The 24970-nt window shown below is 43.6% G+C and overlaps 1 protein-coding gene across 1 annotated transcript; it reads left to right on the forward strand.

Moving 5' to 3' along the window:
• The first annotated feature begins 946 nt into the window (after positions 1 to 946).
• SUCLG1 (succinate-CoA ligase GDP/ADP-forming subunit alpha) lies at positions 947 to 24670 on the forward strand. The gene is made up of 9 exons (XM_090035035.1): positions 947 to 1089; positions 11703 to 11806; positions 14928 to 15044; positions 15696 to 15908; positions 16025 to 16082; positions 18850 to 18933; positions 19842 to 19993; positions 20403 to 20591; positions 23428 to 24670. The coding sequence occupies exons 1-9, from the start codon at positions 1041 to 1043 to the stop codon at positions 23452 to 23454; spliced, it is 993 nt and encodes a 330-aa protein (XP_089891161.1). The 5' UTR covers positions 947 to 1040; the 3' UTR covers positions 23455 to 24670.
• The last annotated feature ends 300 nt before the right edge of the window (positions 24671 to 24970 follow it).

Consider the following 24970-nt stretch of genomic DNA (forward strand, 5'->3'; position numbering starts at 1 on the left):
CCTGGAGAACATCTGTCCAAAATTGCTTGGACACTTTCTTTCAGAAAGCAGACAAGAATCCAGAAAAACTTGCAGCTGAGACTCCTGAGACGACTCCAGTCAAGAACCCTTCAAAATGTCCCACCTAGAGCCCTTCAAAACCTCCAGCAAAGTCACCTCAAAGAAGTCCTTCCAAATCAATATGATTGCTATTTACAATATAAATACATTAACGTAGCTATATTACTCATCTGTAATTGATCAAGTACAAAATTCTCGGTTATTTTTGGTGAAAATAGGGTATCGGGCTCTGGTACAGGAAGCAATTCCCCATTTATAACATTGTTTCCTATGGGAAAAGGGTTACAGGTTACAATGTTTCAACTTAAGATGCAGTTTTCAGGAAACAACTGCATGGTAAGTCCAAGGATTGCCTGTATTACCGAACTCATGGACCTGGGGTGTTCTTGGAGGTCGCGGGTGACAGGACAAGGAGCAATGGGCTCCAGTGGCAGTGAGTTTAGGCTGGATATTAGGGAAAAACATTCTCCCTAGGATAGGGGTGAAGCACTGAACCGGTCGCCCAGCGCAGAGTTGGTGCAATCTCCAATCCGGACGGTGCTGAAACCCAGGCGGACAAACCCTGGTCTGGGAGGATGCAACTGGGACTCTGTGCAGGGTCCGGACTGGACACAACCTCCTGCCACCCTTATTGCCTGGCCCCTATTTGACACCTACACTTCTGTGAATCTCTAGGGTTATTTTGTGGATACCCAGTGCCAGCAGCGTGTACGCCCCCCCCCCCGCCCCCGCCCCCTTACAGCCACACCTGCGGTACAGAGCTCCTGCCCCACACACCTTCCCGAACTACACCCCCCACAATGCCGCGCGGCGCCGGGGTCCTCCCGCGCGGCGCCGATTGGCGGCGGCGGCTGCGCGGGGTCCTAAAGCCGGGCGGGAGCGGGGCTGCCCAGCGCGTTGCCGGTGGTGGGGGCGGTTTCCGAGTGGGCGTTCCGCACCGCCACCCTGCCCGAGCTGCGGGGTCAGCGGGGAAGGAGACGATGTCCCACCTCAGCGGCGCCGCGCGCGGCCTCGGCCGCCTCCTTCGCCGTGAGTCCGCCCGCGCCTCTCCTCCCCACCCCTCCCCGCCCCTCGGCCCAGGAGCGGGGCCCGCGGGGCCGTGGCTTGGGGCCGGCGGGGTTCCCGGGCCTGGTCCTCGTCCCGGCGCCTCGCGGCCTGACACAGACCCGGCGAGGCACGCGTGTGCATGCACACATACAGAGGTGCGCCACGTACACCTCTGTATGCACACGCACGCACACATCTCTGTATGCATAAATGTGCACATACCTCTGCAGGCGTGTAGCTGTATACGTGTGTATATGTGCACACGCATGCATGTCTATATACGTGTGCACACGCACACTCGCCCCCTGTGCATATACATGCACGTGCCTCTGTGCACATATGTGTGTGCACGTGCATATGTCCATATGTGTGTACATACAACACACCTCTCTGCACGGGAAGGCACATGTATATGTGTACACGTGCACACCTCTGCACATGCTGATGCATGTATGTGGGCACACACCTGTGCCTGCGCACATGCATATGTCCACATGCACACACCTATGTACACACATGAATATGTGCACTGGTGCACGCATGCTCACATATGTACATGTATATCTGCAGACACGTGTGTGTGTGTGTGTGTGTGCACACACCTGCACATGCACACACATGCATGGAGGCACACCCACATGCGCACACAAGTGCGTGCATATAGGCACGCGCACACGCAGTCTTGGCAGCCTGCAAGGTGCAAATCTGCCCTGCCTTCTGTTTCCTGTAGGCCAAAAACAAGTCCAAGCTGAGAGCTGGCCCTTCCTGAGGTGCCCTGAGTTGAGAGTCCCTGCACTTGGGTCAGGCCCATCCAGTGCGACGCGGGGGCTGTGGGGCTAGGGGGCTGCCCTGCAGTGCAGTTTGGGTCAGGGCTTAACGTGTTTAATTGCAGACCACAAGAACCGGCTGGGTTTTGCCTGTTGCCTAGCACCAGTTAACCACTTGTCCAGCGAGTGCACACTCTGCTTAAATACGTGGTACCTTTAGACCCTTACACTGGCTTTGTGATGCGTGTGAGGGGTGTCACGGGCCTGGCGATGCAAGTCCCTGTTTCCATGCAAAAAAAAAAGAAAAAAAAGAAGAAGTCTTAAATGAAATCTTCGTTATTAGGTTAGTTTGGGGGCAGGCTAGGAAGAGGGAGCTTAAGATAAAATAGGTAAATCTCTGCATGTTTCCCCCAGACGATCCCTTGCAAACTGGTTTCATTTTTTAACACCCTGTAGAGGGCTCCAGGGTTTCCTGTGTGGAGGCTGTTGTGTCACTGGCCATTATTGGCCTTTCTCGGGGTGAGGGTGGGAGAGAGTCTGGGATAGGGCTGGCAAGTTCAGCAGCTTGTAACAAAAGCAGCTACTTTTTGAGAAGCTTGATCATGGCTGTCTCTGGTTTTTGTCTTAATTTGGCTGAAGCAGCTTCCCTTTCGGCTTCCCCGGCTGGTCAGCTTCAAGGCAGCTGAATCTGCACTTGGTACCCAGACAGAAACATGCATTTCTGTGCTCCCACTAAGCTTTTTGACTCAGGAGACGGAGGGAATTTGGTAGGGACTAGGAGTTACTAGTCCAGGTGGCCATTCGCACTAGGCCTCCTCATGTTTGTTGTAAGCATCTTCTACTTAGTATTTGGGCTGCCTTTCAGACCCGTTGGCTTGCTGCTATGCTTGAACTCTTCCATTTGTAGTCTGGGGCTTCCCTACAGGGAGAATGCCATCCCTGGTTGAACAAAGATGCTTCCTTCAGTATCTACACGTTCTTAAATGGTCCTAAAATTTTACTCAAGAGTGTTATCCTAGGCAGCAGGAGGGGAAAACATAGGTACTAAAAAAGTACCTAAACATTACCTGAATTCTGGAGCCTGCAAGTGGAAGGGGAATGGGGTGGGGAGGACCTGGTTATACCTTGTTCACTCTCTCTTTCAGCATCCACTCTTTCCCACTATGTGATACAGGTTTATGCTGCACCTAGGGATGGTGGGCTTAGGCCCACCAAGAAAACGAGAAGACTACTTCAATTGGGGAGGCCAGTGGGAGCGCAACAGCCAATTATGGGGGTCAAAAGAAAGAAAAAAATAAGCATGATCATGATGATCATAGGTTAACAATATGGGAGTCAAAAGAGGACACTGAGCAGGGCACGCTGGCTAGAGACCACTGACCTCTGAACCAGGCAGAGAGCCCTGTGGTTGCTGACCAGTGAATCTCTGCCTGGAGATGAGCAGGAGTAAGAGGAAAACAGCCCCATGCTTGCTCAGGCTCCCTCCTGGCCTGCTAGATGGCCAGGGTGGGCAGAGCCAGGAGGAGATTGACCAGGAGGTCCTGGGGCTTGGTGGGGCCGTGGATGGGGAGTGCATACAAGAAAAGGTGCAGGTAGAAGCGTAGCCAGGAGTTCAGCAGGAGGTTGTGTGTGATGCAGGATACTGGGGGTGATCGACCTATAGCGTGATTCAGTAAATGGCAGCCATTGATGTTCTTAGGTACATCTAGTGCTATAGGAAAAAAGCTATTTTAAGCAGTCACACAGAAGCCTGACAACTTACTATTTAATTGAAATGGCTTTTTAGTGGTTGTTTCCTCCTTTTTCACCCACATCCATCCACTGACAGGCCCAAGCCACCTGGTTATTTCAAGCAAATATAGGGGGAGAAGGGTTAAGTGTTTCCCCTTCAATCTGTTTGCCAGCTTCCTGGCTGTCGCAGAGGCAGTGCACAGATCCTCAGCTTCAGTTGCTGCAAAGGGGATGTCTTAGCTGGACAGGGACAGAGCAGCTTCATGTTTGGGTTTAACTCAAATGTTTAATTCCAGGCAGCAGGAGGGGGGGTGGAGCTTGATTTGAATTTTGTCCATTTATTTATTTTTCATTCCTTTGAACTTTGTGGACATTAATGGAATGGACACAACTGGTTTTCACTCTGCTTCAATTCCCTGCAGCTGAGCAGCAACAAACTCAACTGGGGTGTCCCTATGCAGATTAAAGTGATGTTTACCAGGGCTTTTTAGCCTCTCGCAAAGCTGATCTGTAACGTATAAAAACCAGGGTGCAAGGTACAAGATCTGAGGGTGCTACGCCAGCATAAACATGTCAGGATTTAAGTTGCTGCAATAAATCTCAGCGTGGACAAAAACTTAAATACTACACTCGATCTCAGCGTTGAAAATAAACTTATAAACACAAAGTTTAAACTTGGCTTTCCTAAAGAAATTTAAAATTAAGCTTTTAGGCAATTCATTTTTCTTAAAGAGAAAAGGGAGGCAATTGAAGAGTCCTTTGTTTTCTGTGGAATCTAACAAAACTTTTCCTAGGAAGCATTCTGCTTGCAAAGTTTTCCACTTGCAACAAGCAAGCAGATACTTGTAAGCCATATGTTATGCTCTCTGTTACTGTACCATATCAAGCTCCTGATTCTGTTATGATTTACGAATTTACACCCCCTTCCTTTCCTTTCCCCAAAGTCCAGGTTATGTAATCTCTAAGTACTTGGGTGAGCTCATGACTTGACCTCCAAAGAACTTGACCTTCAGATCTGTAGGATCAGTTGGGGCCTATCTGTCTGCATTGATATCCATGGGATAAATGGTGCTGCTACTTTGAGAAACTACATCAAGATCGTACTTAGAGCAAGGCCATCCTGGATTCCAGCAAGGGGTGTTAAGTTCCTGTCTCAGTCAGTCCCAGGAGGGCTCAAACCAACTTGAAGTGTGATTTGATCCTGGGGTATTTCTCATGCTTGCTTCATATTTATGTCATTTGGTTTTTCAGTGAACAGCAGCAAAATTAGTTCATGTTGCTATATATGGTTTTATTATATAGACCAAGTAGTTTTCAGTCTTTTTAGACTTGAGGCACCCCTCCACAACTTGTGAATTGAGCAGCACCTCATTTAAAAAACAAACTTATTTATTACAGTGCCTACCTCCTTGCAGAGGGGCTGGGCAGTGGGGGTAGGAGAACAGGCAGGTTAAGCTTGAGCCTGGCCTTATCTACTTATCTCTTCACCACTACCTTTTCTCCTCACAGCTCATGGCGCCCTTCAAAGGATCTTGGGGAAACCCCAGGACACCCTGATTGAGAACCACTGATGTAGGTTTTAAAGGCTCAGAGAAGCAATCTGGCTGAAATAGGCTATTTTCATAGCTTTGATTTCAGAGGGGGCTCTACAGCCACACTCCCAGATGTCCAGCGAGATGCACATTTCTGTTGTCTCTCTAGATAGATAGAGGGATGCCTACCTCCTATGATTTGAGAGTTTAAGCCCCCTTCCTCTCCTTCCCACAAATAAAAGTGAACAGTGGCGGCAGCACTCATCTCTGATATCAGTGGTCAAAGGCTAAGGTTTCCAGTCCAAGTTGAACTGCTGTCACTGAATAAACTTCAGGGATGCATTTGTGAAGAATGGACTTGGCACTTACTAACACAAGGCTGAAGCCAAGTAATGGGAGAAGAGTTTTGCTATACTCCACAAAGGTTAGTTGTACTTGCATGGAGGCACCCTGATTTCTTCCATGCAGTTGATTAGACCTGCTCAGAGGCAGGTGGTGTGGTGTAGTTAGTGGTCAAAGGCCTTCACTGGGATTTCTGTCCCTTGGCTTCTATCCCTAGGCCTGCTCTTTGCCTCCTGTGAATTTAGATGCATCATTGCAGTTCTCTGTTTCCCTCATCTGTCCCGCCAGCTGCTTGTAGCAGGAACTGTCTTTCTCTAAGTCTCATATCACAAAACTCCAGTCTCATTATAGTGTGGGTAGAAGTCCCAACCAATAAAATAATCAGTGGCAATCTTTGGTAAACTTTTTCAGTATAGACAGGCATGGAAAACTATAAACATGGAGCCATTTTATAACATATTGATGATTTTTTTTATATATATATATATTTTGTGAGCACAGGTAGGATAAAGTGACTTTGTTAATTTATTGTGAAGTGCATGGCTCCCCAGACATCTAACTGCTCAGATGTAGAACCACACTTTATCAAACAACTGTTTCTTTTCTATTTTTTCCCATTTTTAAACCATATTTCTTCAGCCATTTGAAAAGCATGCACTCTTGGATTAAATCCACAAAAAGCTTGGAATTTAAGCTGGCTTTGCATTAGAGGTCGTTCTGTGCTCTGCCTTGGAAAGGATTGCCAAGTGTATCTCTCTTCACACTTGAATAACTTGAAAAAGGCTCGCAAGCTCTTCTTATTCACTTAAATATATATATTTATATAATATAGGGCTGAGAATCTGACATTTAGCTTTTAAACCATCATGAAACCTGTAAGCCCTTTAACTGTGGAATTGCTATCGTGACGCTGTAATAAAATAAACTTGGTTGTTTGTCACAGGTCTTTGATAAAACAAACTAAATTACTGAAACTTATGATTGAAATGGACTTTGTGTTGTGCTCAAGGAAGCAAGCAAGCTGTGAGAACACTTTGTTTTAAAGCTTGGACACGCTGTCGATATTGAAATGTCATATAGTTGAGACTTGCATTTGAACACATCACATACGGCAGTTACTTCTCGTTCTAGGAAGCTCAGCAATCCTTAACAGGCATGCATAATCTTCAACTTCAGATGTTTAAGGCTGGTGTTTATATGCAGTACTGAAATGTCCAGGATCTCTCTTTGTACTGGGGATGTTGGCAGTGTTCATATGTGTGCAGATTCAAATCCACTTAGGTCGGATCCAAATAAAGTTTCTCTGGCATAACTGACTTGGTATTAAACAGTGAAATACATGGAACCCAGCCAGGTGCTTGTCCAGTCTCCTTTTGAAGACCCCAAGGGTAGGGGCGAGCACCACCTCCCTTGGGAGCCTGTTCCAGATTCTGGCAACCTTTACTGTGAAGGAGCTCTTTCTAATGCCATTGTTCTTAGCTAGCCCAGGGGGTGCCCTAGTAACCAGAGCATCTCCTATTCCCTGCTGCCCTCCCCTGACTGAATTTGTAGGCAGCCCCAAGATCACCTCTCAGCCTTCTCTTGAGAAGGCTGAAGAGATCCAGGTCCATCAGTCTCTCCTCGCAGGGCCTTGCCTGCAGGCCTCCAACTGTACAAGTGGCCCTCCTCTGGACCCTCGAGATTCTCCACATCCCTCTTGAAGTGTGGCGCCCAAAACTGGATGCATTACTCCTATTTTGGCTTGAGCAGCACTGCGTAGAGGGGAAGCATCACCTCCCTGGACCTGTTCGTCTTGCACTTGCTAATGCACGATAAAGTGCGGTTAGCCTTCTTGATCACTTCATCACATTGACAACTCGTGTTCATCTTGGAGTCCACAATTGTATGTGTGGACCCTTATTTACTTGCTTACAGCAATGTGGTTTGTCCTTTTATGTGGCAGAAGACAGTCTTAAACTGAAGTTCACACATATAGCAGTCCTTTCTAGTCTTGTACGGTCTGGGACAGAAGTTCCATAAACTGGCTTGACCTAAATTGGGTAAGTATGATACTACATTCAACCAGGCTTATCTTAAACCAGTTTCAGCCTTTTTGAAACCAGTTTATGTTCATGAACTTTGTTCTGTTACAGGTTTAAACCAGTTTCTGATCTCTTAAACTGGTTTATGTGCAACTTCTGTCCTTAGCCGTAAGGATTACCTGTAACCACAATTTGTTATTCAGTATGGTTTGAACCTCCTATAGGCATGTCCCTTAGATGCAGGGGTAGCAGTGGACATAGTCTTCCTGGACTTTCGGAAGGCCTTTGACACTGTCTCTCACCCCATTCTCATTAAGAAACTGGGGGGCTGTGGTGTCAACACACACACAGTCAAATGGGTTGCCAACTGGCTGGAGGGCCGCAGCCAGAGGGTGATGGTGGATGGGTCATTCTCGACCTGGAGGGATGTGGGCAGTGGGATCCCCCAGGGCTCGGTCCTTGGGCCCGCGCTGTTCAACATCTTCATCAGTGATTTGGATGAGGGGGTAAAAAGCACCCTGTTCAAATTTGCTGATGACACCAAGATGTGGGGGGATGTGGGCATGCTAGAAGGGAGGAATAGGCTGCAATCGGACCTAGACAGGTTACAGGGGTGGCCAGATGGGATTTAACACCGACAAGTGCAAAGTGATGCACCTGGGCAGGAAGAACCAGCACCATACCTACAGGCTGGGGAACTCCCTTCTCGTCAGGGCAGTGGCAGAAAAGGATCTGGGGGTCATCGTTGACTCCAAGACGAACATGGGCCGGCAGTGTGGGGAGGCAGTCAGGAAGGCCAACCGCACCTTGGCATGCATCCACAGATGCATCTCGAGCAGGTCCAAGGAGGTGATCCTCCCCCTCTATGCGACGCTGGTCAGGCCGCAGCTGGAGTACTGCATCCAGTTCTGGGCGCCGCACTTCAAGAGGGATGTGGACAACATGGAGAGGGTCCAGAGGACCCGCATGATCAGGGGCAGCAGGGCAGGCCCTACGAGGAGAGGCTACGGGACCTGAACCTGTTCAGCCTCCACAAGGGAAGGCTGAGGGGGGATCTTGTGGCCTGTTATAAACTAGTCAGGGGGGATCAGCGGGCATTGGGGGAGTCCCTGTTCCCCTGAGCACCGCCAGGAGTGACCAGGAATAACGGTCACAAGCTGGCAGAGGGTAGATTTAGGCTAGATATCAGGAGGCGCTACTTCACGGTCAGGGTGGCTAGGATCTGGAACCAACTTCCAAGAGAAGTGGTGCAGGCTCCTACCCTGGGGTTCTTTAAGAGGAGGCTAAATGTACACCTTGCTGGGGTTGTTTAACCCCAGTACTTTTTCCTGCTATGGCAGGGGGTCGGACTCAGTGTTCTGCTCAGGTCTCTTTCAACCCTAGAAACTATGAAACTATATACTTGTTTTACTTTTTTACTGTACTTTCTTTCATCTTAAAGACTATTCTGTAACAGTAAGAATTATTTCTAGCAATACTTGCTTCTGTATTGTTTCTCGCAGATATTATTCAAGTGAGAAAACTTGTTGGATTAAAATGTTGCCAAGTCTCTCTGACTGTGAAAATCTGACATATCTATCTAATGGCAGTTCTGTCATAAATGTGTGTGCTATGCCCTTTCATTTGAGTTTCCCTTTAAAATTGTATTGAACTGCATGTTATTAGTGATTGGCTAAATCTTCTGTACTTTTTTTTTTTTTTAAGCATAGCTCCTTGGAAATGGACTAGTATTGCATTGTGTGTGAAAACTGGACAGGCATATGCTTTTATAGTTCTTCACTACTTGTCGGGTATGCAAAAAACAGAAGCAGGGACATGGCTGGTTTTAACACTAGGATATAAGGGTTTAAGTTAACAGGCTACTTTGAACCTTTGGTTCAGTCTTGCAACTAGTTTAGCCTAACTAGGCAAATGGACACAGTGCACACCTTCTCCATGCTTTTCCAAGAAATATCTTAGAAGAATTGCAGCCCCTGTACTTCCATTGTCGAAAAAATAAGTTTATAACTTTGTAAGTTCATGACTTTCGGGAATTGCATGCATCTCATTTTTATATGCTTAACAAAAATCATTAAAAAAAACCCCAAACCTTGCAGCATTCTTATTCTCACTTAGTTTCATAGTTTGTAGGGTTGGAAGGGACCTGAGCAGATCGTCTAGTCCGACCCCCTGCCATGGCAGGAAAGAGTACTGGGGTCAAATGACCCCAGCAAGATGTTCATCTAACCTCCTCTTAAACGCCCCCAGGGTAGGAGCCAGCACCACTTCTCCTGGAAGCTGGTTCCAGACCCTAGCCGCCCTGACTGTGAAGTAGCGCCTCCTGATATCTAGCCTAAACCTACCCTCTGCCAGCTTGTGACCATTATTCCTGGTCACTCCTGGCAGTGTTTGGGGAAACAGTGACTTCCCCAATGCCTGCTGATCCCCCCTGACTAGTTTATAACAGGCCACTAGATCCCCCCTCAGCCTTCTCTTGTGGAGGCTGAACAGGTTCAGGTCCCGTAGCCTGTCCTCATAGGGCCTGCCCTGCTGCCCCTGATCATACGAGCGGCCCTCCTCTGGACCCTCTCCGTGCTGTCGACATCCCTCTTGAAGTGCGGCGCCCAGAACTGGATGCAGTACTCCAGCTGCGGCCTGACCAGTGCCGCATAGAGGGGGAGGATCACCTCCTTGGACCTGCTCGAGATGCATCTGTGGATGCATGCCAAGGTGCGGTTGGCCTCCCTGACTGCCTCCCCACACTGCTGGCCCATGTTCATCTTGGAGTCAATGATGACCCCCAGATCGCTTTCCGCCTCCATGCTGATAAGAGGGGAGTTCCCCAACCTGTAGGTATGTTAGTGATGTGTCTGAAAACAATGGACACATGCAGGGATCCTGCCGTAGGCCTTTGTGTTGAAGTGTAGAGGGTATGTTGAAGTACAGATGACCTGTAAATGTGTGGTTCCTTTTTCCTTTCTCCAGCTAAAGACAGTAGCTCGTATATGTATGTGCTTGAGTATCATCTTGATCAAACTTGAGAGACTATCTAGAGTCTGTTGTTGTTGAATTTTTGGGAGGGGAGGGTTTTTTTAAGCTTTTGATTCCCTCAACGTTTTTTTTCTTAGGCTTGTAATTCTCATTTGATGAATACTTGTCTCTGCAGCCCTACCCCTAGAGTAACACTCATTACCTGCGCTATACAGTGGAAGTATGCACTTACCTATTGAACTAATGCAATAATAAATGTGTAAAATACTCAGAGTAAAGCATGGAAATGAAGTCATCAGCACCATAGTCGATCCTAGAGATGAACTGAAACTGATTTTGACAAAAGGATGCATCAAACTTTTTTTGTACTTTGGGGGGGAAGAGGGGATGGAAATTAAATATTCTTTCTTGGCCCCCCTGTGTAGCTTATTTGAATGTGAAATGTAAGTCTTGCTGTTTAGTTACACAATAATATCTTACATTTTCAGTAGAGGGGCCATGAATCTTATTTCCTGTCATTTGGCATGCTCTGTGCTCTTCTTAATCTCCTTTAGTTGTATATTTTTAAGGGGTTGGAAGCAGTAGGAAAGAAAACAGTTAAACAATTTTTGAAGGATTAGATGGAAACTAGTAGTGATTGGAGTCACTAGACATTTGGGGGATTAGGAGGTTTCAGGGATCCAAGTATTTTTTTTTTATCTTTGTGGTTTCTGAGCCTCAGCACCTGGCTGTAGTTGGAAGGTAGGTCTCTCTAAATATTGCTTGGAAGTACTATTTTGCTAAGGAGTGGTTCAGCATGCTTGACGCTTCCAACTGGCTTAGGTATGGAAGTCATGCTGTGCCTGCATGAAATCAATAGGATTCCTGAATATCGAGGCCTGTTCCCTTTCTGTGAAACCTCAAGTCACAGATCATTTAAAAAAAAAAAAAAAAGTGTGGGGGAGGCGGGGGTGTTGTTATTTAGAAGCCTAATATAAGGCATTTATCATCTACACATGCTGAGCACCAGCAGCTCCTAATGCAGTCAGTAGGTGCTACCCAGGCGTGGCATCTCTGAATATTGGGCTTCTGTTCCTTCCTGGATGTAGTCATGCCATGGCTTACTTGCCAACTTCAAAGGGTTATTTATGGCCTAGTGTATTATTATGTGTAAAGCCTTGTAGAAGAATCAAATAAAGTTTTGGTAATGCTCAAGTGTAATGTTTTGCTCTCTTTCTCTCCGTTTCCTTCAGTGCAACCGAATGGAGTAAGACACAGTTCGTATTCAGCCACACGGAAAAATCTTTATATCAATAAAGATACCAAGATCATTTGTCAGGGTTTTACTGGCAAGCAGGTGTGTATAGACTAAAGTTTTCCACTATGAAAAGAGTAATCACTCAAAATTTTTAAGTTTATGAATGAGATTAAATGACCCATTTGCTGATGATGCCATGGGACTGGATTATGTCACCAAAAAGGACTCTTTAGTTCTGCATTCCTAATCCTAAAAGATGTTCCATATCTTATGCTTTGATTGGTCTTTTAGTAATTAATACATTTTAATAAACCAGTCTTACAGATTTATTGCTATTACTTTGCAATTTTAGCCTTGCTACTGTATGCAGCATAACATCTTTAAAAAAAAACCTGAAAGGGAAACTTCTGCTCTGTAGAAGGACCCCCCGCATTTCTGCTAAAATACGTCTGGACAAAGGGAAATGTTCGTCATTGTTCAAGTAGTTTGTTCTGGACACTGGCTTACAACCGTGTTAAAACCATATTCAGTGTATAATTCTGTGACATGTCTGGCGACTATTCTGTGAATGTGTGTGCGCGTGACGAAACAAATCACTGTGGAGGAAGTATTGGAGCTTTGTCATCTAAATGTGATGGTGCTGTGTATATACTCTTGTTCTTTTTGTATTTTTAATTTCTAACAGCAACCTGGAATCCTACTGTTTCCAATCCAGTTCATGCTCAGATTCAGTAACTGGGCTCTTCAGTGTCTTTGGTTAGTGTTTGTTCATTCAAATGTTACCTTGAGACGATGCCTTTTTGTGTTCAAATCTAGAGTTTATTTTCCAGAGGGATTCTGTGCAATTCCTGTTGTCATCTTGGTTCATTTAATCTTCTCTTCACATTTTCTCACTGTTACACATTTGAATGAAAAATAGTCTGCATCTGACAATAGAATCACATTGATATAAACTGGTAGTAGCTGCTGATATTCATTCATTTGACTTGATTATCATATCTATGATCTGTGAGAACAGATATGCAGAAATAAAGGGTGGACCTCCACTGTGCTCTCAAAGTATTAGCAAGGGGAAAACCAGCTACTCTGTCTTGCGACTTGGAGCACATCAACTCTGATCTAAAAGAAGAAGCCACTTCATATTATTCTGAAGGTCATCTAAAACATTCCTGTGCATTTTAGATTATTTATTTGTCCTATCAGTTTGTTGTGCTGTACATTGTACATTCATATCGGGAATGGGGGGACCTATTAACTGTAGCCTTTGTGTTCCATGCCGGTCTTCTGGTTGAAACGCCTACGTTGAGTTGTTCGAATTTTGGGAGCCAAGAGAGGTTTTTGTGCATCTTACTTTGTACATTATCTTTTTGATTTTTTTTTTCTTTTTTTTTTCATAGCATGCACTTTCTTCTGTTTCAGTCTCAAACCCTTTTCTTTGTGATAAACCAGTTTAACTGCATCTAGCTAAACTGCATGTTATCTGATATCCTCAATCGGGACATGGATTGGGTTAAACAAGCATGTTACTGCTCGGTAACTAATAGGGATGTAAATATTGTTTTAAAAATATTTGTTTAACCTCCTCTAATTATATCGATTAAACGATAGCACAGCAGCTCCCATAGCTTCTGCTGGGAGCCACACCTGAGGCCCTTTGACTGGGTGGAGCGGGGAGGAGCAGCAGCCAAGCCAAGCCAGACAACACAGCCCAGGTGAATCCCTTCACTGGGAGGGAGCACCTGTGAACCAGCAAATTGATGAATCATCACTAGGCTGCTTGTACTAGTCCCCCTTGGCCCTCCTACCTGCCCTGCTGCTTTCTGATTCTTGCTCGGGCATTGCATGGCTTCCCTTCCCCACTTCTTTGCCATGATGCCTAGCCCCTGAACTAAAGGATAACCAGTTATCACTGCAGTTATCATTTAAATGATAAATCATTTAAACTTCTGTATCCCTAATAACTAACTTTTCATTTTTCATTAGAAATACGTTAGAAGGGGACAGAGTTTTGACCAGACTTGTCTTACTCTTCAAGGTCACTTTCTGAAGCTATCCTCTTCGTTCTTGAACACTTCCTTTGTCTTCCTGTCTTGTTTCTAAATGCAAGCTATATTTACCCTTGACTTCTTGTCTTAACACTTTTTTTCCCCTCTACCCTTCCTTCCATCTGCCTGCTTCTTGTTTGCCTCCTTTTGGTGCCATGGTGTGTCCCCTGTCAGGAACTTTTGTATCTCTTTACTTTGTTTTCTTTTTTCACATCTCGCTTGAAACTATCGTCATCACTTCCGTTGCACAGAAAGAGAGCAGCTTTATAAGGATCTTATTGCACAAACGCTTAACACGTGTTAAATCTGTGTGGTATTAAAATTGCAAGGTAGTGTTTACTGTGATCTGTAATTCCAGCTGGGAGTCACTGATTGTGGCTCCCAGCTGGAATCTTGAACTGGCCCTGGAGAGGTGCCAGGGCTGGGACCAGCAGTCATCTGACTGTTGGTCCCAGCCCTTGAACCCTCTGGGGCTGCAGGTACTCGATTCTGGAGGATCCTGATAAGTGAAAGATCCAGGATCCTTCTTCCTGATGTATGTGGCTCTCCTTGTCTCACCTGGAGCTGGGTGAGGACTGCAAATTGCTCACCTTATCACTATGAAGAAGTCTGATAGCTGAACACATGTTATTTAATATTATCTGGAAATGCTTCTTGTGCAAAAAAAATCATAACTTTGCTATGTTACAAGCACACAATGCGTGTTTTATTGCTTGAACGCTTGTGTGTTAAGTGCATTTATCATGCAGTGTGAACCTGAATCTTTCTAAATGACCATTGTTGCACTCCAGTGAATTCTAATGCCTTAAGGGAGGGCAGGATGGCCCCTTTGGGTGTTTTTACATGTACTCCAGAGGTGGGGGGCAGCAGCATTTTAATTAGAGTGGCTTCCAGAACTGCTCTAATTAAAGGACCTGGACTGTCTCATGTATCAGCATCTTTGTGCTTCAGAATGGTGGAGGGGGCACTTTAACTAAGGCGCGTTGTTTTTTACTGTGTGCAGCAAAATCATCTTGCTCTGATTTTGACATGTCTTTCTTATGGACAAAGTTGTTACTTTGCCTTGGATATAGTAGGCCTTGCATTAAAAAGACATTTAAAAATGCTTTCAAAGATTTTTAGTCTTCAAAGATTTGAGTTTTATTGTTTATGAAATTCTCTGCCTCTTTCTACAGGGCACCTTCCATAGCCAACAGGCACTGGATTATGGCACCAGTCTAGTAGGAGGAACTTCACCTGGGAAGGGGGGACAAACTCATTTGGGCTTGCCTGTCTTTAATTCTGTGAAGGAGGTAATTTTCCAAGAGTGGACAAAATCTTAGAAAGGAAGGGATGGAGACAGAAAGGCTGTCAGATTTGGATACGTGAATGCTCCCTTAAGCATCCAGACATGACATGAGGGAATAACAGCAGAGATATGACTTAACTTTCTGGTTTAAGTACTAGTAAAATATAAAATTGTCCAGCCTATATCTATATCTGAATTTTGTTTTCATTGTAAAATCCATTTTTCACGTACTTGTGTAAATTAAAGGGGTGAGATGTCAGTTGAATTGTTTGCACATATATTCTGTGCATGTGACTAGCTTCTGCTAATTACCGCATGGAATAAAGAAGTGTGACTTGATGAGTAGTCTTCACTGTATACGTGTAAACACTATATAGCCTGTTTCTAGGCATGTGTGTTGCAGTTACTCCTCTACTCCTTATGTCCCATCAACCCAAATGAAATTGCTAAGCATTGAGTTGGTATGACTTCATACCCTGAATCTTCTGGTTTTTGTTTTGGGGTTTTGTTTGGTTTTGTTTGTGGTCTTGGTTTTTTAATTTGCTTCTTTTTAGATCACATCCATGAACAGGAATATTTTAAGTGGTTAGTGGATAGATGTTCTCAAGATTCTTCTGATGTGTTTGTAATACATTTTTGTTAATATATTCCTTAGGCCAAAGAGCAAACAGGTGCTACTGCTTCCGTTGTATATGTGCCTCCTCCATTTGCTGCTGCTGCCATTAATGAAGCTATTGATGCTGAAATCTCTTTAGTTGTGTGCATTACTGAAGGTATTCCACAGCAGGACATGGTTCGGGTTAAGCACAGACTGACTCGTCAAGATAAGACTCGGTTAGTTGGCCCAAACTGCCCTGGAGTTATCAATGTAAGTTCTATAAAGCAAAGATGTTGTGTGTTTTAAAGCCTTAGACTGGACCATTTTTAGTGATACTCCAGACTCTTTTTTTCTTGATTTTTGATCTATGGTTCTTTTTTCTTTAGCCTGGAGAATGTAAAATTGGCATCATGCCAGGTCACATTCACAAGAAAGGAAGAATTGGTAAGTTTTACTTTCTAATTTGCATTATTGTAAGATGAAATCATCCTTTATGATGTAATTTAACGAATTGCTAATCAACTCTTACCCTTAAGGCATTTGAGGTGCTATGTAATCATTTATTGAATTTAATAATGTGTAAATGCAGACAGATGAGTGATTGCACTGGTAATAAAGCCCTTATTTTTACCTTGATGGATGTTGCTTGAGCAGTAGTAATGGACATAAAGGTACTGAAACAGATTCCTGAGGTAACGTGGTTGGCTTATCTTTCCTTGACTCTTCTTTATATGAGGATTTTCAAGCATTACACTTCTGATCTTTAATCTTTCAGTGCTTTGACAGTGGAGGCTGAGGAACCTATACCTGAAAGGAGCTTAGCATTATGTAGAGAAAGGAAGCAAATTTACTTTTGGTTTAAATACTTACTGGGTAAAATAGCATGTGTTCATCATGGGATGAACATGTAACAAATCATACCAGCTTCTGAAGTTGGAGAATTTGTCCAAAGTTGGTTTCTACTTTGCTGTATAGAATCATGCTTTCTTGACTTCCTAGTCCCTGCTTTAAAACACTAGATACCATGAACTTATCAAAAAAACAAAACAAAACATGTATATAGGCTTTTCTTGGCATAGCCTGTATACAATCTCAAAAACAAATACTGGGACTTAGTAAATAGAGGACTTCTGCAGAATGTGGCTGGTGAGACTCTTCAGGTTTGTAAACGCCCACCCCAGTGACAGCACTCTTATTAATGTTAGTGCTTTGCATCAAACAAAAAGTGCTGGGGAAGAGAGGTGTCTAATGCCTTTGAGATGCAGCATGTGATGATTTCTTGCAAGGATGCACCATCAGGGTGAATAGTACCCAAAGGAGTACCCTAGTTACACAGTGGTGCTCATTATCATAGTGCAAATTACTCCTTATCACTTAGTGTTTAGCTTCTTGGCATCAGCTTTTTTTAGAGACTAGTTTGTTCTGGGTTAGTGCAGTAAGAAATATTAACACCCTAGTCACACACCTAGTTTCAGAAGTACCTATAAATCTGAAATTGAAAAATCAAAGAGGAGTTCAATTATGTCCTTTTTGTAGATGGAATCATAAAATATTGGCCTGATGATAAAAGACAGAAATGGCTGACATCACCTTGCATTCTCTTCTGAATCAAAGTACTGTTAAAAAGCTCTTGAAAATATCTTGTACTCATAAAATGTTTTAGAGAGAAATCTTAAGTGCAAGGCACGTAAAGTACTATGTGATAGTCTTAAATCTCTCGCGTCTGCCTGGCCAGCAGTAGTTCAAGGATTGTGCGAGTGCAGACGTGAGCCATATTTTTTGGTACCATTCTTTAGTAGTGCTGTGTGGTCCTTGGCTGTAGTCTTAAGTATCCTTCCCTTCTATTACTGAATTACATTGGGATATCGTTGCTGTAAGGGGCAACGGAAATAAGCTATAAAAATAGTACCAGTCCTCTGATCTTTAAACTGCAGTTTCTTAAAAGATATTTGATCTGAATAGTTGATTGCAAATATTTTACAAATGAGATATTAATTGTGAGGGGAGGACTTTCTGTTGCTTCAACAGCACATAGACTTGGAAGTTTAGATCTTTCTAAGTATTGGTAATAGCATTATTTGTGTTGCCTACCCCTTTCCCTAAGAAAGATGCCCAGGTGTCTTCCATATTCTGGATAGCTTCTTTATAGTGCTAACAAAAAGTTTGGCTTCAATCCTGTATGAATCAGTCCATCATAATATGTTACCTTAAAAACAGTTTGCTTCAAGATGACAAGTAACAACAGTGACTTTGTATGAGAGCAGCTCTTGGACTTGGGTCCTGTGGGTACTACCATGGCACCAATGCTAAACGGCAATAATGACACAGTAATAAGCTACAGAAGCAATTAGGTTTCTGCAAGCATTTTCCATTGCAAAATACTTTTGAGGGTAAAGATATGGAATCTGTTCCTTTGCTAGACTGCAGCCAGCCTTATTATGTGGTGTGGACAGCAGTAGAGCATGCATTTAGGAGAAGGAAGTAATGCTGTTGTAAATTGACTTCATAGGTAAAGTTCTAGTGCAGGGGTGTCAAACTTAATGGAGTAGCAGGCCGTTTTCCCCTACCAGCAGGTCATCTAGCTTGTGTTCCTTCTCTGAGGCTAGATGACTTATTTCCAGATCGGAATCGCAGGGCTTCTTGCTGTGGCTGCTGAAGCCACTGTGGTGTTGCAGTCAGCTCCCAGGGAATTAAAACGGCTCACTCCCCTTTTCCCAGTGTGAACTAATGCTGATTTTTTTGTTTGTTTCCAGCAGTGATCAAAAACTTGAAATTTGTGTGTGTGAAGGGGGAAGGGAGGAGGTCAAGCAGCTGTGGCATTATCCCCAGTTTCTGGCTCATGCTGCTACCACAGCTTCAGCAGCTCTGGATAGACTCCCTGTAAGTCGTATCTGGAGAGGAGTCATCCAACCGATGAGCAGCTCGGTTGGCCAGATGTTTGCCACCCTAGTGTGAGGAATGCTATCTTCTTTGATGCTGTGGACTTTGTGGACAGCTTCAGGTGACTGAACGTCAAGAAAACCAACCAGGAAATGAGTGACACAAATCAAATATTAAACAGAATATGTATTTTTGGTGGAGTAACTGGAAACGTGTTTTTTCTACTTCTTGTGATCTCCTGATCGCTCTAAAAACACATGAATAAGGGTGATGAGTAGAAGCCAACTGATTTTAACGTATAGAAGGAAGTAACCAGTCTCCTTCTTTTAAGGTATTGTGTCAAGATCTGGCACCCTGACGTACGAAGCTGTCCATCAGACAACGCAAGCTGGATTGGGACAGTCCTTCTGTGTTGGTGGGTGTCTTCCTGAAGAAACAGTCTGTCGTGCACTGGTTGAGCTTCTTTCTTCATTGCAAACTACAGCATGTTGCATTGTAGAGGCTAGTAGGAAAGCACTGAATAGCTTTTAAATGTTTTTAGAAATACTGCACTGTTTTTGTCCAAGGTATCCAGGTACCGTGCCAGAATATAACAAACCTTCATCTTCTCAATTGGTTAAAAGCCCAGACAGCAGAACTGCACTAAGAACCATGAGAACACATGAACCTAGCATGGTTTCTTAATTAAATATAAAAGGGAGACTAGTTTTAGCATGCTTATTGGACTAAATTCTCTACAGTGGTGGTATAGCAAGATGGTTAATGCAAGTTAGATGCTTCATAGGGATATCCTAGTGGAGACATAATCCAGCTAGTTTTTTACCTCTGTAACACTGACCTCATCTATCTGTATTTTTCTGAGCACCTGAGGTTAACCTTGCTGCACAGAGACCTTTTTCCATGAGAATTCATAGTGGGGGGAAAACGAAGGTGTGTTAGCATGGTAAAAATGTATTTTTTGGGGGGGGGCAGTATAGATTGGTGTTTCAACACAAGTTTTTGAGTACCTATGTAGGTTCCCCCACCTCTCCAAAAAATATTTGGTGTGGACTGGAACAGAAATGATCCCAGCACTATTGCAGTCTTTCTCATCTGAGAGAAGGCATTTGATTGGCCTATACTTTCATTCCTTATAAAATGGAATTATATATATTTTACTTCTCCAAAGCTCTTCTGTATACCTGTATCTTAGTTTACAGGAACTGTGCATGGGTTGCCTAGGTTTGTGTGTGGTGTAGTACCTGCTAGAGTCTTTCAGGTCTTGGTTAAGTCCTGATATTAGTCTGAAAGTAAATATGCTCCTGTTTTTACTCCTCTTTCTAGGGATTGGGGGAGATCCTTTCAATGGAACTAACTTTATTGACTGCCTTGATGTCTTCCTGAAGGATCCTCATACAGAGGGAATTATATTGATTGGTGAGATTGGAGGTAGTGCTGAAGAAGATGCTGCAGCCTTCTTGAAGGAAAATAACTCTGTAAGTCCTAAAGCATGCTGCTCTCATACAGTTAAGGCATTCTGGACATTTTTGCCACTTAAGAGAAATTCATTTAATTGAGGATTTGAGACCGAACTAAAAACATGGAAAATTTAGTTAAAACCAATTAACAGTGAGGTGTAAAGTCTCTTCAGAGGCCAGGGTATCAGTTTTTGATCTCAGTCCTATAATGCTGTTTGCTAGCTAACATTCTTATTATTTTTGTGAACCATATATGCCTGCCCTTTATGGGAACTGTTTTAAATTGATGACTGTTTACACATCCCTTCTGAGCAAAGCTGTCTTCATCCCTGCAGGCCGCTGCTTCCTTGTAAAATTTCTAGAACTCAAATGTCTGTGGTTAGTGTCTCTTAACAGTATATAAACAATCTTTGCTCTTTCACCACAGGGTCCTAATGCCAAGCCAGTGGTGTCATTCATAGCTGGCCTGACCGCTCCTCCAGGCAGAAGGATGGGTCATGCTGGGGCAATCATTGCTGGGGGGAAAGGTGGAGCTAAAGAGAAGATTGCTGCACTTCAAAATGCTGGCGTTGTTGTGAGCATGTCTCCTGCTCAGTTAGGTAGCACTATGCACAAGGTCAGTATTTGGACATCCTGAATTATTTGCAATTATGGAACATGCATGTACATAATGGTGGTGGATGGGTCATTTTCGACATGGAGGGGTGTGGGCAATGGGCTCGGTCCTGGAGCCTGTACTTTCAACATCTTTATCAGCGATCTGGATATGGGTGTAGAATGCATGCTGTCCAAATTCACTGACAACACTTAAGTTGTGGGGCAAGGTGGGCACGCTGAGGGGAGGGACAGAATCCAGCTAGATCTAGACAAATTACAGAGGTGATCAGATGAGAATAGGATGGAGTTCAACACAAACAAGTGCAAGGTGCTGCATCTAGGGAGAATGAACCAGCAGCATAGGCTGGGGAGAACACCTTTGTCAGTACAGTGGCAGAAACGGGTTTTGGACTTGTTGACTCCAGGATGAACATGAGCCACCAATGCATGGAAGCGGTCAGTAAGGCTAACCACACATTGTCATGCATCTACAGATGCATCACAAGCAGGTCCGTCCAGGGAGCTGATCCTTCCCCTCTATGACATGGATCGGGCCGCAGTTGGAATACTGTGTCCAGTTCTGGGTGCTGCACTTCAAGAGGGATGTGGCTGTCTCTGAGAAGGTCCAGAGGAGGGTCACTCGCATGGTCAAGGGGCAGCAGGACAGGCCAGTCAAAGAAAGGCTAAAGGGCCTGAAGCTATTCAGGTTCCACAAGAGAAGGCTGAGAGGGGAACTGGTGGCCGTTTACAAACTCACCAGGGGGGACCAGTGGGAATTGGAGAAGGCTCTGTTCCCCTGGGCACCACCTGGGGTTATTAGGAATAACGGCCACAAATTATTAGAGAGCAGGTTTGGGCTAGATGTTGGGAGACATTACTTTACAGTTAGGGCTGCCAGGCTCTGGAATGGGCTCCCAAGGGAGGTGGTACTCCCTCTTACCTTGGAGGTCTTCAAGAGGAGGCTGGACTGGGGTGATACAATCCCAGCACCCATTCCTGCTCAGAGCAGGGGGTCGGACTTGATGATCTGTTTAGGTCCCTTCCGACCCTAAGTCCTGTGCTAAGCAGAACAAGATTCTTAAAAGCCTTGTTGTTGCTGGAGGTGGAGAAGGTTGTTTTGCAAACAGGTCTAATGTGCAGTGCCCCAGCTGAAACAATTCAGAATTGTGTCTAGAGTTGCAATGGCTCTACTAAACAAAAACTGCAGCTTCTGTTTAAAAGTTGAGGCTTTTGTGCATGCTGGCAGTCTTATATATTGTCTCATGTCTTGTCAAAGCCATGTAGCAAAATGGAGACACTATAATATTTGGATTACAATGGACTAACAAGTTCTAATTTATAGAAGCTAAATGTCACATTAAAATAACAAATTCAAATTTAATCTCTAGATGAGAGAATGCCCTTTAATTTTTTTTCCCACAAGAATTGATTTCTTTTTTTTTCCGAAGCATGTGGAATAATTCTGAACCCTGAGCATGTGCACAGGGCCGAAATCAATCATTCATACAAAAAATGTAAATCCTCTTTCCAATTCCTCCCCTTCAGACTGTGCCCTTGTGCATATATAGTCCCTTTACAACTGTATTTTGCTTTTGTCTGACACTTCTGAGAGAACTGCTTAGATAACTAGGAAAGATCTATACTATGTTTTGCTTTTTTGGCCTGTGTTTCTGTCAAAACATGCGCTGTCTAGTGTCTTGCCACACAAAAATAAAAGTGCAATCTACTCTAAAGAATGGAGCCAAACTAAGAAGTGGCTGCAGCAGAAAGGCACATCTGCCTGCATTATATTATGCCGGTAGGCACACTGTTTTTGCTGCAGCTCTTCCCAGTTTGGCTCTGAGATGCTTTCTGAAAATGGAGGCACCTGAGGCAGTTCTACCTGGAGGCAGCAGCATCTTTCTTGAGGCTGCTGCTGCAGGGCAAGACTGTTGGAGATGGGACACTGAGCTATATGGGCTTTTTGGTCTGACCCAGTACAGAAATTCTTATGTTCTCCATATTAACCAAAGCTTCTTTGCAATGCATCTGCCTCATCCAGCTGAAATGTTAGTGACTAAATATTGGTAAACCTTTTAAGTCTACGACAGATGTTGGAAGCAGGGAAAGTCTGCTGTAAAAAAAAACAAAAAACCTTTATTGAACTTGAGCTGTGGAGCTTACTTCTCCCCACCATGCTACCATCTGCTTGTATTTAACTGGGTACCAAGTCATCAAAGTTGCTGTCGCCCAAGACCATGCTTCTGATTTTATTTATTTATTATTTTTAAGGCATGTTGTTTGCTTGCTCTAGCAGTGGGAATTGTTTTTTGTTAATGATTTCCTTTCCATGTCTCTCCCCTTCTCCTCCCTTCCCCGTACCTGCTGAGAGTGGCATAAGAAATTGGCTCTATATGGCGAGGGGGCGGTGTTACTCAAAAAATCAGCCTCAAATTTAAAACAAAGCCAGCAGAATAGTTTAAAATGGACGATAGAAATGGGAGTGTCACTTCCTCCTTCCTCCCCCCAAATATCAAATCTGACTTCTTATTTGGGCAGTTGTGCTTTAAAAATAAAGGGTACGTGAGAGCAACTACAGTATTTTCACAGCACTATGCATTACTTAAGTAATTGTCACCAAAAACAAGCGTTGCTGTCATTCATAGCTTTGTTCTCCGCCAATAGGTGACAAGCTGAAGCCCTACACTGGTCTCCCTGAAATATTATATTCAAACAAGGGTAATTTAGAACAGGATTTCTTCAAAATGCCTTCATTAGATGGCATTTTTGCCTATGTTTTTGTCTTTGCTGATGGTAAGAGCTCTTTGAGGACACTTGTCACAACTGTAATATGTCTGCTTGTTCTCTCTTTGAAGGAGTTTGAGAAAAGGAAATTGCTGTAAAAGAAAATCCTCTGGAATCTTCTGTCGTGGAAATGTCAGTACAACACCTTGGCTCTTATACTCGTTGCCCCCAACGCTTGATCACCTTGATATGACTGACATGAGTCTTTTTAAATTAAATTTGACTTTAAGGGCATACACTTTTTATTTCAGCTTGTCCTTTCTTCAGACATGGTCACCTGATTGTAAATTGTAGCAAATTAATAAATTCAGCACTAAAATTAATATATATTTTGAATTACTGAAACTCAGTGACTTCTTTTCTCTCTTTAAATCATCCCAAGGCAGTAGTTACTAAAATGAACAAAGCCCACCATTCTACCTGGAAGCTTTAAGAGCAGTTTAAAACTTTGATTTTTGGCTTATGTAAAGTACTGCACAATATATGATGCTTTAAGTAGAGTCCAGTAGCTATTTGTGCACACACCCAGGACTTTTGGGGTTGGGTAAGGTGGTGGGGATAAAAGCAATCTTACTTGGCCATTACTGGCTGGTAAATACTTAATTTAAGCTGTAGGTAGAAATGTATGCCGTCCACTAAATGAACATTGCTGCATCTACAGGGTGAATCCTGTTGATCCATGCAGCTGGATGTGTAAACTTGCATCCGGATATTCTGTCCAAAGCTGCTGAGCTTTATGCAATGTAACCCTCATACATGGGGGTTTATCTTTTACAGTTGCTGAAAGTTTGGGGGGTAATTGCCTGTTACCTTAAAAACTATGTTTGACTTGAGATCTAAAAGGTGAAGCAATGTCCCATGCAGTGGCTGAGTTGATATTTCAGAGTTTTATATTTTTGTTGAAGAGAGGAATTGTAATTCCCTATGAAAATGTATATTCATAACTTTGTAACTTGCAAATTGCGTTATTTTCCAGCTTATTGTCTTAATTTTCTCCTTCCACCTTGACCGGTTGGTGCATTGCTTTGACTGTTTTTGAAATACTGCAAACGATAGGACTTGCTGCAGTGAGCTGGCATTCTGAAAACAAATTTGGTGAGAGTTGTTTCTTGTAAATGATTACCAATGCATCCTGGAAATTGTAAGGATAACTCAAACTGGTGCCTGTAAATGAGTAGGAGAAGCTATAACAAACTGACTGAGTTTAAGTTGTTTTCATTATAATGGAATTAAAATCAGCTGGGGAAACTTATGTTACATGATGTTTCTATAAAATATATATATGTACACACTCCATAAAGACTGTTGCAGAAACTTGTGTCCTTATTTACCAAAAGCAGTTTTGTGCTTTTTCAAAAGAAAACAATGTAGTTAGTCTTCCTGCTGTCTCTCTGCAGTGAGAGCAGGTGTCCTAATACCACCATTCAAAATCTGGTGAGCTATAATCCTGCAATAACAGAAGACATGGTAAATCTGTGCTCATAATGAATGTATTGTCCATCATGTTGTACAGCACGTAAGAATGTGTCCTGTTTCCTGGAGTGCTGAACTGCTGCAATACTACAAATAACTCAAACTGAAGCAAGGCAGATCTTCCAAGAAAACCTGGTAATT

This window comes from Crocodylus siamensis, chromosome 2 (genome assembly GCF_052110815.1).
Source record: "Crocodylus siamensis isolate JL-2025a chromosome 2, ASM5211081v1, whole genome shotgun sequence".
Classification (NCBI taxonomy): Eukaryota; Metazoa; Chordata; order Crocodylia; family Crocodylidae; genus Crocodylus; species Crocodylus siamensis.

Bases quoted from the DNA above. Each gene is read 5' to 3' on its own strand.
- SUCLG1 (XM_090035035.1), top strand. From the start codon at position 1,041: ATGTCCCACCTCAGCGGCGCCGCGCGCGGCCTCGGCCGCCTCCTTCGC. The intron at 1,090-11,702 runs GTGAGTCCGCCC...CGTTTCCTTCAG, and splicing joins CCTCGGCCGCCTCCTTCGCC to TGCAACCGAATGGAGTAAGA. The intron at 19,994-20,402 runs GTAAGTCCTAAA...CTTTCACCACAG, and splicing joins TCTTGAAGGAAAATAACTCT to GGTCCTAATGCCAAGCCAGT.